Source organism: Astatotilapia calliptera, chromosome 7, assembly GCF_900246225.1.
Source record: "Astatotilapia calliptera chromosome 7, fAstCal1.2, whole genome shotgun sequence".
Taxonomy (NCBI): Eukaryota; Metazoa; Chordata; class Actinopteri; order Cichliformes; family Cichlidae; genus Astatotilapia; species Astatotilapia calliptera.
This window is the reverse complement of record NC_039308.1, coordinates 46,147,585-46,164,925: the sequence shown is the minus strand read 5'-3', so window position 1 is coordinate 46,164,925 and position 17,341 is coordinate 46,147,585. Positions and strand designations below refer to the sequence as shown.

Sequence of the window (17,341 nt, the reverse complement as noted above, 5' to 3'; positions counted from 1 at the left end):
GGTGTGATATTATAAATTAAGACGTTTCAATTGTCTTTTCTCACAATCATTTTCTGATGGGGCATTGTGCATAGTGTAAAAAATTACTCTTCATTAACTTGTTCCTGGATGAATGAGTTTTTTCAAGTTACTTGACAAGATTTTTCTTTTTAGTCTCATTTCACATAACAGGGGCTTGTCTGCATTGTTGAATATATGATTATGATGTAGAAAATGAAGGAAAATGTGGGTGTTTTCATGGTGCGCAGCCTGTTTACAAGTGATTTTCACATATTGTTTCCTTTTGTGTATTTCTACATCAACAAAGTCACAACACTTTGCATTTATTAACAGTTTATTGTACATGTATTGACATTGTTATTGGTGCACTGGGTAGCACAATGGGTCAAACTTTATTATACCTTACTGAAGAAGTCTTAAAAAAAGAAAGAAAGAAAGAAAGAAAAGCAGGAAAGAGAGGCACTTGTTGGAATACCAGCCTTGTGCAAGAAGATGATCAGGGATAAGAGGTTGGGTCCTGAGAAAGCTGGGGCCTGCCAGTAATAAACCATCTGTGTGGTGGGTGAATTTAAGTCCAGAGAAAGCACAGTTTGACAAAACGGAGACATAACATGTGGTGTTCAGAGCCGGTCAGGATTGGCAGTGTTTTTGCGTAATGGAAAAACACTGTATGTGATAAGATAATCACATATATGTGATTTTATTTTATTTTATTTTATTTTATTTTATTTTATTTTTTTGGTCCATAATCATAAGCTTCTGTACACTTCACACCAGTACCAAACCATGCTGCTTCTTCTGCTTCTTCTTCTTCTTCTTTTTCTTTTAAGATTGACAACTGCCTCCAAGGCAGCCAGTCATTCAGTCCATGTACTTGGGTTTGGAATGAACTAAAAGTGATTGTCACAGCTAATCCACCACTGTGTACATTTACTTATCTGCATTTATTTATTTATTTATTTATTGGTTATGGTTCTAGTGATAAAAAGGGGAACCCTGTGACAAGATTGATGCTAATTGGACTAAAATTTATCTTAATTGCACCAACGAAAAAAAGTCCTGGCCTGAGCGAGATAATTTGGACTGGACTGCTTATTCTGCTAAAAAAAAAAATACAGAATTGGCAAAAAGTAAATAAATACAAACACTAAAATGTTCACTGTAATGAGTTAGAAGTAAGTTTTACTTATCATAGGACTGACTTTCAAAGAAAGACAAGCAAATACATGAAGTGTATGCACTCTGTAGTTATTTGGAGCATGTATGGCACTTTTGATGGTCATCAACTAGAAAATTCAAACTATACGGTGTCACTGGGATGGCTTGTCTAGTTTTTGTCTTGAATGTGCTTTACCAGGACCTGTGCAGTACAATATCATTTTACCTTCTAACACAGTCACGACTTTCATTCATAACTTTAGTTCCTACAACCACACAGCTAGATTGGGCGTTGATTCTTCACAGTCTATAGGGTTTATAATACGTAAAGGCTCTCGACCTCATTGGCAAAAGGACTGAGGATGTCTAGTCAAACAGCTTGGCTGCTGTGGCCTTGCCGTCGTACTTGGGACCTTTTCCGTCAAACTCGGCAGGGAGAATTTCGGCATCAAACTCCTTGTAGTAATTTTCCAACTCGTCTCCGTGCACGAACACCTAAAACGAACATCCGCAGCTGTTAGAGATGCTTAAAAGTGTGTGCTATCCTTCAGCAGCCAAATGTCAAAGTCATAAATTAATTTAATATCCTTGTATCGAATATCCTGACAGACTCAAACGTATTGCTTAAGCGCACCATAAAACCAATTTTTAGAGTGGCATTATGGTTATTAGATTCAGCTCTGTTAATCAGAGTGAAACACACATCAAAATCCTTTCAGAAGCAAACTGAAGGATCCAGACCAACACATTATTGAATTAATACAGTGGTACTTGACTGTCGAGTATGTATGAAAGTCTTGTTTTATTAGAAAAAATGCAAAACTGTTTTTGCTACTTTTTGCCAAGCAGGTTCATGTCAAGTCAGATGCTGTCACGTTGCATATTACAGCTCTCCTGCACTCAAACCAAAATATAAAGGATATCTTGAGCTTGGCTGATGATAGGTTTATATATCAGAGACTTAAGGGGCAACAGTGGTCACAGTTTGAATTGCAAACCCCCTTAATGTCTGCCATTAATGCTCTCTACAAGGACTAAAACCAATCTATGTTGTCATTGAATATGATTCATTTGACTCACTCTCTCCAGCAGCTTGCTCTTCATGAGAGGTTTGACCACATTATAGGTGGTAGTGAAGTACCAGGGCTGGTGGATGAAGTGCACAGCTTTGAAACGGGCAGGGAATGAGTCCTGGTGGAACACAAAGAGCAAGATGAAGGGCAAGGAATCTAAAAATCCCATCATAAATGAATGCCAAGTCAAAGTGTTGAAACTTTGTTTGACTACTCTATTATACAATGGTTTTTGAGCTGTGGACGCTCTGCTTCCACAGACGAAAAGCAGAGCGTCTGTGGAAGTCCACCGGTCTGACTGTCCATCGTGAGCACTTTAAAGACCTACTTTACCTATATAATGAATCAGTCAAAGAGGCCAGATCCTCTTACTTCAATAATCTTATAAATCGTCATAAAAATAATTCAAGAATTCTATTTGATACCATCAACAGTATTGTTTCTCCTCCAACCCAGCATGCTCTGTTGCTTTCTGATGAAGATTGTAATACTTTCCTTAATTACTTTGTAAATAAGGTGATGGACTTGAAATCCAAAATTTCCTAAAGTGCCTCCCCTTATGAAGATACCCCTTGCTGTCTTGGATCATTTACCTCCTTTTCTCCAATCACACTAAATGACTTAATTATAGTTTTAGGTAAAATGAAATCCTCATCATGCTCTGTAGATATATTACCTCACTCTGTCCTGTCTGGGTCTATCACCAGCATTGGTCCCACATTACTATCCATCATCAACAGTTCACTGAGGCAAGGCTGTGTTCCATCTTATTTTAAACACGCTGAGGTAACTCCTCTGTTAAAAAAACAGAATCTTGATCCTAGCTCTGCTAGTAATTACCGACCTATTTCAAAATTGCCATTTGTAAGTAAATTACTTGAAAAGATTGTTGAAAATCAGTTCAGGTCTCTATTATGTAAATTACACATTCTTGACCCTTTTTCAGTCTGGCTTTCAAAAGCAGCACTCTACAGAGACCGCTCTCTTAAGAGTCTATAATGATCTATTAATGGCATCTGACGCAGGGAACTGTTCTGTGATCATTTTGCTTGATCTTAGTGCAGCCTTTGACACTATCGACCACAAAATCCTACTTAACAGGCTCAAGGTTTTGGCTGCTATATCTGGCTCTGCCCTAGACTGGTTTTCTTCCTACTTATCAGATAGGACCTTTTCTGTTAGGACTGACAGGTTCACCTCTGACATTGCTGCCCTGACCTGTGGGGTCCCACAGGGCTCAGTTTTAGGTCCATTACTATTTTCTTTTTATATGCTTCCTTTAGCTGGTATCATTCAATCTTTTAGCGACCTGTCTTATCATTTTTATGCTGATGACATTCAGCTCCATATGTCCTTTAAGCCTCATCAGCTGGATAGGCTGTCCACCCTAGTCCAGTGCTTAACCCAGGTTTCTGATTGTCTTTCAAGCAACTACCTTGTTCTAAATACTAACAAGACCGAGACCATGATCATAGCTCCTCCTGAGCTACATTCTAAAATCAGTCAGGTTCTTGCCTCTTTCTGTCCATCTGTCAAGTCAAATATTCGAAATCTTGGAGTAATATTTGACTCTTCTCTGGGCCTCGACTCTCATGTAAAATCCTTGTCTCGTTCCTGTTTCTATCATTTAAGAAACATATCTAAACTGCGACATATGGTTTCCTCAGCTGAACTGGAAAAACTCATTCATGCATTTGTGTCATCACACTTAGATTACTGTAATTCCCTTTTTACTAGCTTGGATAAATCATCTCTCTCTCGCCTCCAGACAATACAAAACGCAGCAGCCAGATTACTAACTCGCTCTACCAAGCGTGTTCACATCACTCCCATCTTATATTCTTTACATTGGCTCCCAATAGAGTTTAGAATTCGCTTTAAAATTCTTGTTTTAACATACAGAGCACTAAATGGCCAGGCTCCAGATTACTTATCCAAGCTTCTTTTAAAATACACTGCTGCTCGTCATCTCCGCTCACAGACTCAGAGTCTCTTAGTTGTTCCCCGTACACGACTGAAGACAAAAGGGGACAGAGCCTTTCAGTCTGTTGCACCAAGGCTGTGGAACAGTTTACCACTACATTTATGTTTGCTTGACTCTGTGGATTCTTTTAAAAAACTGTTAAAAACTCTTCTGTTCAAACAAGCCTTTTGTTGATCTACATATTTTATATTTTTTACACTAATTACATTTGATCTTTTACATTGTATATAATGTCTATTTATTTTATTGTTTATTTTAATATTTGTGTACAGCGCTTTGTGAATGTCTGTCTGTGAAAAGCGCTTAATAAATAAAGTTTACTTACTTACTTCTCCTCTAAAGTAATTCAACCAAAATAATGGATTTTTTCCCCCCCACCTGTAACATGTCCACCATCTTTTTGAGCTCAGTGGGTTTGATTCCTGATGCCTGCTGCATGGTGAAGCCCTTGAAGTTTTCAATGATACAGAATCCATTGATTTGAGTTTCCTCGTTCTCTAGAAGCTTCTCAAGTATCACACAGTAGGCGCGCAGGATCTGAATGCACACAGACAAACATGTTTTATATTTATAGTATCTTCTAGTAAGCTCCTGTCAGAGATGGGACAAAAATACATAAGCTTCCTGTGTAATAAAAGAAATGAGTCACCATACCTCGTCAAAGGTGATCTCCTCGTAGTCCCAGTTCTCGATGTTGAAAAGCAGGACCACACGGCCGTATTTGTCTCTGCTATGCAGGATGCCGGGGTAGCCGGCCTCGATGGTGCTGCGCACGGCCTCAGGGGTCAGGTTCTCGAACAGCTCGGGGTAATCCTTCCTAAAACGCACATAACCTGAGTAGAAGCACAGGAATCCTATTAGATTACATTTCATCTTTGAAAAATGCTTTTTTTAACTACAGGTGGTAGATTTTTTTTTTTTTTATTTCTTTTTTTAACCTGGATCCTTATGATAAAATCATATGTTTGTGAGGCTACATGACTTTTCAGAATTGATACCATAATGACGCTTAGATGCACAGAGGAAGAAATGATGTGCATGTATTTAGATCTGCCACTTTCAGCCGCTCATTTTGAACATTTTACCCTTCATAAGGTCGAAAGCCCTGGGCACGTCGTACTTCCTGGCACGAATGAAGCGGGTCAGCATGTTGTCTGGTTTCTCCCCGAAGGTGTCCTGCACCCCCTTGGCCAGATCATCACCACCTTCTGCCTTCTCCTTAATAATTGCTCGCAACTCCTTCACTGCTGACACCCGCTTCTCATCGGTCTCATTCAGCTCATCCTTGGCCTGCAGAGAGGAGCCAGTCCAGGCAGTTAGTTCACAGATTATATTTGAGTGGTCCTGGTTGTATAAGGGTTTATTTTCATAAATATGGTCCATGTTTCATTTCACTTATGCCCTTAAAGTTGGTCGTACTGATCAAACCATTGTGTTCTACCAGATACAGGGTGATAATTTAGATAGGATAGGGTAGTGGTCTAACCACAATTAAGAATGACAAGCCAGCTTTAAGACCCGAACTCTTCCATGGCATGCATTTTTAATCTTTGATATTTGGGCTGATTGGAACCCGATGAACGTAAAAACAAAGAATCACCAGATTTTTATTTTTTTTTACTTGATTTCTTTTCCAAGAAAGATGAGAGCCACATATGAGGATATTCGTTTTCAATTTTGATAAGACAGAGGCAGTATAATGTCCTTGTAAGTGGATATCAGGCCCTTGTAGAGCAAAATTTAGTATTTTGGTCTAAATAACCCAAAATGTGATGTCCACATATGTGGATGCCAGGTCCTAGGAGGTTAAAGTCACTGCTTCCAATTTGTAACTTAAGACAAACAATTGGAGGGCTACTATCCCAAGTTTTACATTTCTGGTGCCACCTATTGTTGTGAAAGGGTATTGCACATCCTAATGAAGCCTTAATGTTTTTTCCCAATTTGGAACACCAACACAAAGATGTACCTTCAAAAAACTGGACATTGTTAATAAGTAAACCATTGAAAGTTGTATATTCTCAAACTTTAATTTTATTTATGAAAACAAACTTCAATTTAGAGTCATTTATCTAGCGTAAAATGGGGTAAAGACGCTACAATAATAGAGGGATAATGCCAACAATCAGATGACTCCCTATGAGCTAGCATTAGGCAACAGTGGGAAGGAAAAACTCCCTTTTAACAAAAGGAAACCTGGAGGTTTTACTGGGGTTGTTCTGGCATTGCATTACAATTCCTTTGCTTGTTAAAGAGTTTTTTGTCCTGATGTGACTCTGATGAATCTTGATCTTATTCCAAAGATTTCTTTGATCACCTTCTGCATTGTGTGGTCTGGCACGTTGGTGCAGGGTCCAAAAACTGGTCCGTGGTCCTTGACGGTCAGACGCTCCAGCTTGGCCCTGAGCGCCTGCTCCTCCTCTGACACCATACGGTAAGTTCCACTCTGAGGACAGAAGATATTATTACAGCTTGTCATGGTTGCTTATAAATGTTTATTTATAGTGAGAAAATCTATTGGTCCTGTAATCTCAAATTCCTCAGAAACATTTAAAGACACTTAATCAGGGAAACAAATGGACTAGTAAATCAAACGACCTCCCAAAGTCCAACTTCCAGTCTGGATTCGGGAGACAGACACGTTGTCTTCTTTTAAGATTAGGCTTAAAAATGTTCCTTTTTGATAAAGCATATAGTTGGGACTGGATCAAGTGAGCCTGAATCCTCCCTTAGTTTCTTAGTTATGCAACAATAGGTGCACATGATGCACAAAGTGTTTCTTTTTTATTCACTTCTTTAAACTCACTATGTGTTCATGTTTATACACAACTTTGCATTTAATCTTACTTCTTAGCCTGCACCTATCCACTCGAACTCTGCGCTCCTCCAGTCAGATGCTTTTATTAGTTCCACACTCCCAGTTCAAATCTAAAGGTGACAGGGCTTTCTCCAGTGGCCTTGACTTGACTAATCTCTGGCTCTCTTCCACAGTGTGTCTTTTGTCCTGTTTTCCTGCCCTCACCCACCACCCTCACTGAGCATGGTTCTGCTGGAGGTTTCTTCCTGTTAAAGGGAGTTTTTCCTTCACACTTTTGCCAAGTGCTTGCTCATAAGGGTGGCCTGGTTGTTTTCTCTGTATTATTGTAGGGTCCTTGCCTTACAATGTTGAGGTAAATGTTGTTGTGATTTGGAACTAATTGAACTGAACTGAAGGGCAGCGGGTGGCGCAGTGGTTAATGCTGTTGCCTCACAGCAGTAAGGTCCTGAGTTTGACTCCACCATCTTGCCGAAGTCTTTCTGTGTAGAGTTTGCATGCTCTCCCTGTGTTTGGGTGGGTTGTCTCAGGCCTCCTCCCACAGTCCAAAGACATATGGTGGGACTTTAGGGTAATTGATGATTCTAAATTGGCCATGGGTCTGAGTGTGAATGGGTGGCTGTTTCTCGGTGTTAGCCCTGTGACAGACTGGCGATGTGTCCAGGGTGTACCCTGCCTCTCACCTTATGATTGCTGCGATAGGCTCCACCACTCTACACCCCCAACACCACCACCCCACCCCACTGCAAAATAAGGATAAGTGGAACTGATCTCAATTCAAAGCTACTCTAGTTGTGGTCAAGAAATGAATATGAAACTGAGCATGCTATATCCACTTTAGTAAAGATTAAATGCTTTAAACCAACAGACAAAGTTGTGCTTTTGAACACAAACCCCAGTCGGCCCTGTTCAGAGCAAACATTTTATCATAGTAAGAAGGCACAGGTATGATTACCATCATTAAAAATGGATGCATTCCACTTAGGTGTGCCATTTCCAGGATCTTGACATTATGGATGTTCACTGGCTTAGTGGCACAGGTGAATGAAGCACATTCATTTTTAATGGCAGCAGTGTCACCTGTCAAAATTGCTGTAATGGGGGAGACTAACTAAAGATGTTGCAGTTTGTTATAATGGCTGATGGAAAACCGTTTCCCTGTGAGCACAAAGATGTTTATGTTTCACGTGTCTGCAGGAAAACTTTTAAGTTGCGCAGCACTTTGGATAAAAGCTGAGTACCTCGTCATGTCAATTTAACTCTCTCACAAGACTGGGTTTTGCTGTGTGAGCTTTAAAACACGTCTAATCCACGTGAGACAGGATGCCTGTCCACCAGTGTTGCAGGTCCGCAATCAATAGACTTCAGTGTTTTGGTTAATCTCCCTCACATGAGTCCTGCAAAGCTTGTAAATACATGGTGAGGACCACTATTCGACCTGAAGCAGGGATCAGAGATTAGCAGCTAAAGAAACTGTGGCTATCGCTGGTGTCTGCAACAATGGGCCTTTGGGAAGTTTTGAGCTGCAGCTGAATCCATCTGAGATGGAGAATAGATGTTTGTCCTTATGAATGCTGTCCTGTTTGTCTGTTTAAGAGTGTAAAAGTGGAGATACTCACGACTACAGCCATGTCTTCTCTTTAAAAATGTCCTTGTCCTGTCTGGAAGAAAAGAAGAGGTAACTTGTGATTCTTATCAATCCCACTTAAATCTTAAAAACTGACACACTGTAGTCCTTCTAAATCCCTTTTATCCCATCCTCTCTGCTCTCACATGGTACCTTTTTGGCTATATTTAGCTTTTGCCAATCCTGGGTGACTTATCAGGAGAGTTAAGCTTGACAGCCTTTTAGTTTCATAATCATCAGGCTCACAGTGGGTGTCGATGGGCAAAATGTTAGATATAGAGCAAGAAAATCTTTAATTGGTACAATGGTGCATACATATAGGCATACATACAGTATAATACAGCATGCAACCACTTGATGAAGGAGATTTGAACAAAAGTTGAATAGCTAACCTAGTTGCGGTCAGTTATTTACTTGAAAGAAAATGAAAGTGCAGTCTAATAGTCTATTAAGCACTTATAAAATATATTCATAAAGACCAGCAACATCCATATGTCTTTATAATACCATGCTACACAGCCCAAAGCTGTGGTATTACGAGTGCTTGCATTTTTATGACTCTCGGTCTCAGTGGAAACGCCTCAAACCTAACCACTGTCAGCCCCATGATGCACCCACTGCACAAGATTTGAGCTGGAATGATCTGCTTTTAGATACCTCGAGATAAAAGAGAAACAAGGCAGCAAAACATCCATAATTTCATCCTACTACATAAGATGAAGTCTGTAAAGCTGAGCCAAATCCACTGCCTGGTAACAACAGGAGTTAAGGAACTGAATACAACTGGAAGCATCATCTGAGCAAAGAAGGCCGATTCCTACCTGAGGCAGACGTGAAGTAGCTGGTGGGGAGTCACAGGGTCTGTGCTGAGAAGTGTCGATGGGAGCTATGATTTGTAGTGTTGGGATTAGTCGCGTCACAGCAGATTACACCCAACAGGCTCCTTTTTCTTTTCAATCAGTATAAAAGAGGCAGTGAGTGTGGAAAGGGGGGGGGGGGGGGGGAGTAGCTGTGATGGGGTTGCTTTTTTAACCAATGGTGGACGAGCTCCGGTGATGAAAGGCAGGGCCAGGATGATGTAAAGTTAAGTGTACCCTTCAGTTCAGAAGTGATTTAAGGAGAAGAGGGATTTGATTGCATTCCGAGGAGACTTGAACGGAGTGAACAGAGACCATTGTGAGTGCTGAGTCCCCAGGATGAACACACTGTGTTCAAATGCTCTGTTTCACATGTTTGGAGGTATAATTGAGAAGACGTGGTTAGTCTGGTTCTGCAAACTTAAATTGCATAATTTATCACATTTCATGCAAGTTGTTGGGGTCGAGCAGAAACCCAGAGAGCTGAAAAATTAAGCCACCGCAAAAGTGCAACTAAATTACAATTTCTCTGTTGGCCAGTCGCTGAACTGAACATCTCTGTGTTTGTGCTGTTGGTGGCTTCTTGAAGAAATGTTAAAATAAATTATCTGACAAATCACGAGACATGCCCCATAAACCTAATAACAGGTTGAGCCACTCTCAGCAAGCATTTGCAATAACTGGAAATGAATCTTTTACAGCGCTGTCGAGGAGTTTTGGCCCACTCATCTTGGGAGAATTGTTGTAATTCAGCTACACTGGTTTCTGAACCTGAGCTGCCTTTTTAAGGTCATGACACAGCATCTCAATCAGATTCTGGTCAGGACTTTGACTAGGCCACTCCAGAATTTTCATTTTGTTTTTCTGGATCAATGGTAATGAAAATATTAATGATCAAGAAACTGACCTCACAGCCCGTTGTTTGCCAGGGAGCTAGTTTCAGTCGTTATGCAAATATTATGTTTATAAGGTTGGGGAAACCTGCAGTCAGCTGAGACTGAAGAAGTCACTTGGATGGGTGACGAAACATTTCTCCCACTGAAAACTCTACATCCAGATGAACAGAATGAACTTTATGGGAGTTCTTTGGAAATCCCAAAACCCCCCGTAAACCCATGACACCTTAGAATATGGGGTTCCATGGTGCTAATGACATTTAACTTTATTTAAAAATCAAGGGGTTGCTTTTAATTGAACTCTGTGCTATCATCATACCAAAACCTAAAGAACTCTTAAAGGCCTTCAGACAAAACATTTTAATGTCCATGAATTAGTAAAATGTTTTTTAACTACTATAAGAAAGATCATCTACAAGAGGTTTATCTTTCAAACTGCAGGCAGTTTGATTTCCCATCCCAGTAATTTTATCCCTAAGTGCAGATCGTCTGATGGAAAACAGTCTCCAAGAACCCCAAAATTATCTCGGGGTACCTGCAGGTAACTATTACAACTTTTGGTCTCAAAGTACATGTGTTCACGATCAGAGACTGCAAAGTTTGAGGTGCATTATAGGTGTGCCAAGAAAAAACAACAACCTTTCTTGTGCCAAAACACACTTTTCCACTAAACATACAGTACGTGCAAAGAATACACATTTTGGAAAATAATGTGCTGTAAAAATAGTAATGCATGGGAGTGGAAATGTGTCTCTAGTTGTTTCAGTGGCTCAGCAACTCGAAATAGTGTTTAAAGGTCATGGGAGGCCATCTGTGCACGCTCTGAAGCCGTCTTGGAACAGGATAATAAACTCAAGTGCACTCGAAACATTATCCAAGGAAGTGAATTTTATATAGAAGAGTGGTTACTAATCTGAGGAAGTTGATGCAGAAATTGCTGGCCAATTTTGCATAACTCTGTGATTGTATTTTCTTGCGATGTTTAGTGTATCGCCTTCATCTGTAGGTAACATTTCAAAAAGGTTCATATGGTTGATCATCCTCTGAATGTTGCTTTTACACGTGAAATACTCAGAAAATCTTATCGCTATAACCGAAAGATGACCAAGAGCAAAAAATAAAAGCAAAAACTGTCAGACATCTTTTCTCTATTGGGTATGTCACACGTATGGAATAAAGGAAGCAGCTAAGATAATGAATAAGGTTCAAAATATACACCATTTTCTTGCATATCTGCACACACAAGCCCACAGATCTGCCTGTAGACATATGTGCGGCCACAGAAGATCTTAAACTTTCCACACTGCTCTGTGATCTGATTAGTTCTCACGCACACAACTTTGCATGAAACAGTCACTTTCTTCATTTTGCGAGACCAATGTCTAAAGTTATCTTTATGCAGCACAGTGAAGCATGATCAAAAAAAATTATTGGCGATTTCATTTCTCTGTTCAAACATGAATAATCTTGTGTTTTAGCTAAACAGAATGACCCCGACCGTGTTAACGTCACTGATGATGCTATGACGAAGGTGCAGGCAGCCAACCAACCAGTAATCTGCTAATTCAGGTCTGATCTGCTAAATAAAGCGATTTGTGGAGCAAAATTAGATGGATTGTGCAAACAATGCTATGCTCTGTTCTTCCCTTGTTGCCTGAGCTTTAGGGCCAAGTCCAGCCTTTAGGTGTGTGCATTTGTGTATGTGTGTGTATAAAGATGCTTGAGAATTAAAGCATGAGATGTAAAAACATATGTACAGCTCTACCTGCAGCTTAATGCACTCGCCTACATAAAGTAAATTGTGCACATTAGTTAAATCGCTGTCTGGAAACAAGTATGTTTCCTTTTGTTTGGCTTATCCTCTAAAACAGCTTTTGCCAAGTTAAATGAGGATACTGGGCCAGGTTATGGAAGGGGTTTTGTAACCTATTTGGCCAGGGTGCCATCACATCGTTTCACATGCTGAGCCTGTATTTGTGACACTTAATAGTAGGTCTGAATGATCCCCAAATTATTTCCCAACACTTAAAGTGAGATTTCATTATGTAATGCTACTGGTGCTAACAGAAACCCACAACCTGAACTGATATGACACAGTGTGCTTAGGAAACCAACCTGAAAGAAGAATGTACAGTAAAGGTCTTTCATCATCAGGGAATGACTTTAGTGAGGCTGGAGGTGTCTGCATTGTGAACTTCTAAAATTATCCTCACAAGCACTAATATCAAACAATGGGACTTTTTGTTTTTAAACATGATGCAGTTTTATTAGGACATTTCAGAGCAGCTTACAATGTGAGATGATCAAAATACTAACCGAACCCTGCTAAAATCAGTCCACATGACCAATATCAGCTCATAGTAATATTTGTGATTTCCAAGTTTTTCTATCAAGGCAGTAACTAACATTTCAAAAGCAGTCATTCATCTTGTGTTTTCAAGAACAGCTACATTTATGTCATCTTTTCCAATTAATAGATGAATTTTTCAAGGAAGAGCAGATACTTGTTAGAGAACTGCAAACCTCAAACACAAGAGCACCAACTCTTACTTTATAAATACAATCAAGTCTGGAACGACTAATTTGATCAACCATTTCTACAGACAACCAAAAGTCTTTTGTTAGAAGCTCTGAACATGTTTAACATGTTAAACGCAATAAGTTAGAAAGTGTTTTTGTTCCACATTTTAAAGGCATTTCTCTCCAAAGTGATTCAGGACACCTTCAATTTAACATTTCTAACATTCATTCAGATCGGACTTCCATTAACTCTCTGAACCTGCTCTGATGACTACGAACATCATCACGCAAAAGGAGCCTGCTGAGGTATTTCCCACTGTCCCACCATTACTTTTCTCCTATTAGCCATCAGCAATGATGTCATCCGGCCAGTACTCGTCCTGCATGTAGTGCTTTGATGAGGAGAAGCTTGGCTCGAGTGGAGCGTCGTCATCCCTCAGCTTGTTCTGCACCTCCTGCTCCCACTCCCCCTCCACCAGCTTGTAGAGGTCGAGCGCAGCCTGAGCATCCTCCACTGAACAATGACCTCGCTTCCCAACCTGAGAGAGTGATAGGATCCACAGGGTTACAACAACAGTTACACGAGCATATTACTAAATCTAGTCTCAGATACCAGAAAATAACTTCAGTGAAAAATGCTGTGACCTGAAAGGAACAATTTTCCAAAACAGCCGCTCATCACTTGTTTTGGAGCGTCCTCTCATCTCAAGCTCTCACCTGTATGCTCCTGTTCAGCAGCTTATTTGCCAGCGTTCTGAGGGAGGGACAGCATTTACTGGGGAAACCGGCCAACCGGCTGAGGAGACGCGTTGTACTCGTGTCCCTGACCATGTGACAGGGATGAACCATGTCCAGTGCCTCAAAGTCATTATAGATGGAGTGGCCCACGACCACTTTGCCTTCAAGTATACTGAGGATCTAAGGTAGAGAGTGAGAATCCATGCAAGGGAACAAGGAGGAAGACAATTTACTTAACATTTAATTTTTTTTTATTTTTTTTTTTAAGACTGTAACAGATTCAAATAAGTTTACTGAAGTAATTCCAGAATTCAGGGGTTAGATTTCTGCTGTCATGCATTTCATTTGTAATCTAATTTGCAGATTCAGTCTCTCTCGGCTCTAGCTTGAAGTCTTCATACTTATGTCCTGTGACAGACTAAGGGCTCTAAACTCATCATAAAGTCAAGTGACAATGTTTTAAGTGCCCGTGCGCTGCAGCAGTGCTGTTGTGGAAGGAAAGCTCGACTACACACAGTCTGCATTTAACTTTTTCTGTGAAATGCTTTTATATTTTTTAAAATCTGTTTCAGTCCTCCTGTTTTGCAGTTCGCACTACGTTCTTCTTCGTTAGTATTGAGCTTAGTCTTAGCAGACGACATAAGCGGTACTGCCCCGATTAGCTTCCAGTAGTGCATTGCATTTCCACATTTTTTTAACATGTTAAAATAGACAAATAAAGAGCAAGACCAAGCATGCTTACACTTTCAGTCTGGTACTACACAAAACAAGGAAGAAAAAAAAAGAAAAGAAAAGGGATGATTCATCGAGATTTAAACTTGGCCAAGAGTTTTAGTTAATGCATCTATTGTGTTCATTTGAGCACCACCCTATTGCACTGCCGGTGGGGTGACGATAACACCAAGGTTATCGGCTGAAGGGAAAAAATTAAAAGTTAGGATTCCACTTTCTTCAAATAAAAACTCAAGTTGGGCACATGATAGAACAAAAGTCTGATATACAGTCCTCCTCCCCCCATGATGACAGAGTGTCCTAAAATGATTAAACTGAAGTTTTTCTCCTCAATCCACCAGATTATCCCAGGAGAACAGTCTCTATTTTAGAGCCCAGGTTAAATCTTTCATCACTGTTGTCTACAAACACTCAGACGTACCTCTTCTCTGGCTTGAATGAAGGGTGTGGCGTTGAGGAGATGATGCCTTCGGATGCCGCTCCAGCGAGTCCTGAAGTCTGTGACAGGGTGACAGGGTTTCACGTATTTATCATACAGCACGTTCCCATGATAGTCCAGGATGCTGCAGCGGGCCAGCTCGCTGCAACGTCCTCCAGACCCTGTCCCCACCATCTCACAGTCCAATGCCACCACTGTAGTCGGGCAGGAGCTGAAACACGGCGAACTTCGACCACTGGCTGGAGGACTGGCTTCAGAGGAGAAGCCACTGTCCATCTCCCACCGATCTCCAAGGGCCGCAATGACAGAGTGGTGGTTAGCTGTTCCAGACACTGATGTATGTTTGGATAGATCAGTGCTTTCAGAGTTCAAAGTGCTTTGATTTTCCTGTTCTGGAGCGCTCATTTTAGACCTTTTGATCAATACGTTTGTATCAAGTGATTCATGGTGGGCGTCCGTTCTTTTCATCTTCATGTTGGCGATTATCCTCTTTTCCTGATGCCTCTTCCTGGCTCTTGCATTCTCCATGGCGCAGAGCACCATGGCTTTTTTACAGAGATACCGATAATTGCTGAGAAGACCTCGTGAGGAGGCTTTTCTCCTGTTTGATGACTCTGCCATCATTGATTCGTGGAACAGTTTTCACAGTCATGTCTGAGGAAACAACACAAAAGTCAGGATAGTGATGACCCTTATTAAAAATGTGGCTCATCATGAACTGCAGATTATTGAAATGATGTGAAAATGATTTTAAAAAATTGTTAATGAACTATTCCTGTACAATACACAGTACATGGGGATTGACAAGTCATTAGCCGGTTAGCATATCCTGGATAACCCAAGGAATACACCAGGCACAAATTAGCACCATGTTTCACATGCAGTTTAGTTTCATCCTTTGCACAACTTCCCTCTTTATCTGCTTTTTACACAGCATCAATAGAACCAGCAATATGAAGCAGGTCTGGTGGAATCACAAGCACCATCTTAGGAGGAAATGATTGGCTAAGGCAGGACCACACCCAGTGTAATTCCTAATACTAATACAATAACCAGAACTTCAAATTTCATCTGGAATGACCTGAAACTAGAGACTTTGAGATTGCGGTTTGAGCATGAGCAGGAGAGTGAATATCTTGGAGAAGATGAAGCTGTAAGGCAGGAGGAAAAGAGAAAGACCACAGAGTAGATTAATTATGTAGTGAAAGAGGACATGCAGAGAAAGGTCTGAGGTGATAAAAGAGGATCCTAGGAATTGTGTGAAATGAAGGGAGATGTGGTGATCCCTAAATGGACCCGATCAAATAAGGGATGAATGAATTAATAAATGCAAATGTAAGGCATTTTGCGCACTTGCTCCACTTTTCAGACCCATAGGCTGTATCGATGTTCTGCAAACATGAGGAATTCTTCACGTTTTTAGGATTGGAAAAACACCCAAGGAGGACTGTCCCTGCATAGTCGCATTTTTGGTACACCTGAAAGGGAATTTTAGCCAATGCGAAAGTAAATCACTTTGATATAGCCCCGTTTTTTACTTCATGCACTATGAAGACAATAAAGCAAAAAAGTTTGAGACTAACGTATTTGGTACCAGCTGAACATCGTAATTCTCCAGCCACAATAATCTGGACACGTGGCCATACTTACGGGTGCCTTTAAGGGCCACATACCTGACACTAACAGTTTGACTCTTCTTAGTGGCATAAATATGATGGTGGTGTCAAGTTAAAGTTTAAAAACTTTTCCCTCGCCAGTCTTCATGTTGATAAATAATAAATCCAGCATACAATTCAGGCTGTATATACAAAGCACCCATCATCCAAACATCATCCGCCTGGATGATCCGGATATGGCGAGGCCTTGATAGATTGTAAAAGCTTACAGTTTTGTTTTGTTTTTTACAAAAAACGCGCTTGGCACTTTTGAAATCAAACACTAGCCGGTAACATTTCAGAAAAAAAACTGAAGCTCATGTAAAACGAGTTTGCATGTGACTAAATTCAGCTGGAAATTCCACGTATTTAAACACAGTTTGTCTCTCAGTTTGATTATAAAAAGAAAAACCCCAGCGAGCCGCAGAAAGTCGCGTTAAAAATAAGACAACGCCCCTTGAGATCGATTACAAGCATAAACGACGTATTTCTGAACGCTGACAAACACGAGAACAGAAATGAATTGAGAAAGAGTAAAAATATCTTACGTTACCTTCTGAAACAGCACGTGTAGGGTCTGAACATGCCCGGACAAATCGCCTCTACTCTTTAATCCCATTGGTTCAATCTCTTCTTCTTTAGTTTACTCAGACAAACTCACATGCGGAGTCGCCGCCTATTGGTTGGGTGCGTACCCGTGCGTTGTCTAATATTAAACTTTGTTTGATGATGTAAAACATGTAAGCGTGACAAATATGAAAATAAATAAATACACAAGAAAAGTCTGAGAATCCATCAGCGTCTTCATTTCCTCCAGAGACTCTGGGTTTTTGCTATTTGCAGCAAC

At 40.4% G+C, this 17,341-nt stretch overlaps 2 protein-coding genes across 3 annotated transcripts; both read right to left on the bottom strand.

Annotated features, from left to right (window-relative positions):
• Positions 1-316: 316 nt before the first annotated feature.
• Positions 317-9,595, bottom strand: rlbp1b (retinaldehyde binding protein 1b). The gene is made up of 8 exons (XM_026175155.1): positions 9,479-9,595; positions 8,650-8,691; positions 6,533-6,661; positions 5,301-5,505; positions 4,870-5,048; positions 4,594-4,752; positions 2,239-2,349; positions 317-1,653 (listed from the first exon to the last, which is right to left on the bottom strand). Exons 2-8 carry the CDS (start codon positions 8,659-8,661, stop codon positions 1,525-1,527), a joined length of 924 nt encoding a protein of 307 aa, XP_026030940.1. The 5' UTR covers positions 8,662-8,691; positions 9,479-9,595; the 3' UTR covers positions 317-1,524.
• Positions 9,596-12,648: 3,053 nt separating this feature from the next.
• Positions 12,649-17,128, bottom strand: isg20 (interferon stimulated exonuclease gene). 2 transcript variants are annotated; one of them, XM_026175152.1, is made up of 4 exons: positions 17,048-17,128; positions 14,822-15,493; positions 13,648-13,848; positions 12,649-13,469 (listed from the first exon to the last, which is right to left on the bottom strand). In XM_026175152.1, exons 2-4 carry the CDS (start codon positions 15,461-15,463, stop codon positions 13,272-13,274), a joined length of 1,041 nt encoding a protein of 346 aa, XP_026030937.1. In that variant the 5' UTR covers positions 15,464-15,493; positions 17,048-17,128; the 3' UTR covers positions 12,649-13,271. The 2 variants fall into 2 exon arrangements, with proteins under 2 accessions (XP_026030937.1, XP_026030938.1); XM_026175153.1 differs by lacking the exon at positions 17,048-17,128 and adding an exon at positions 16,513-16,879.
• Between the last annotated feature and the right edge of the window lie 213 nt (positions 17,129-17,341).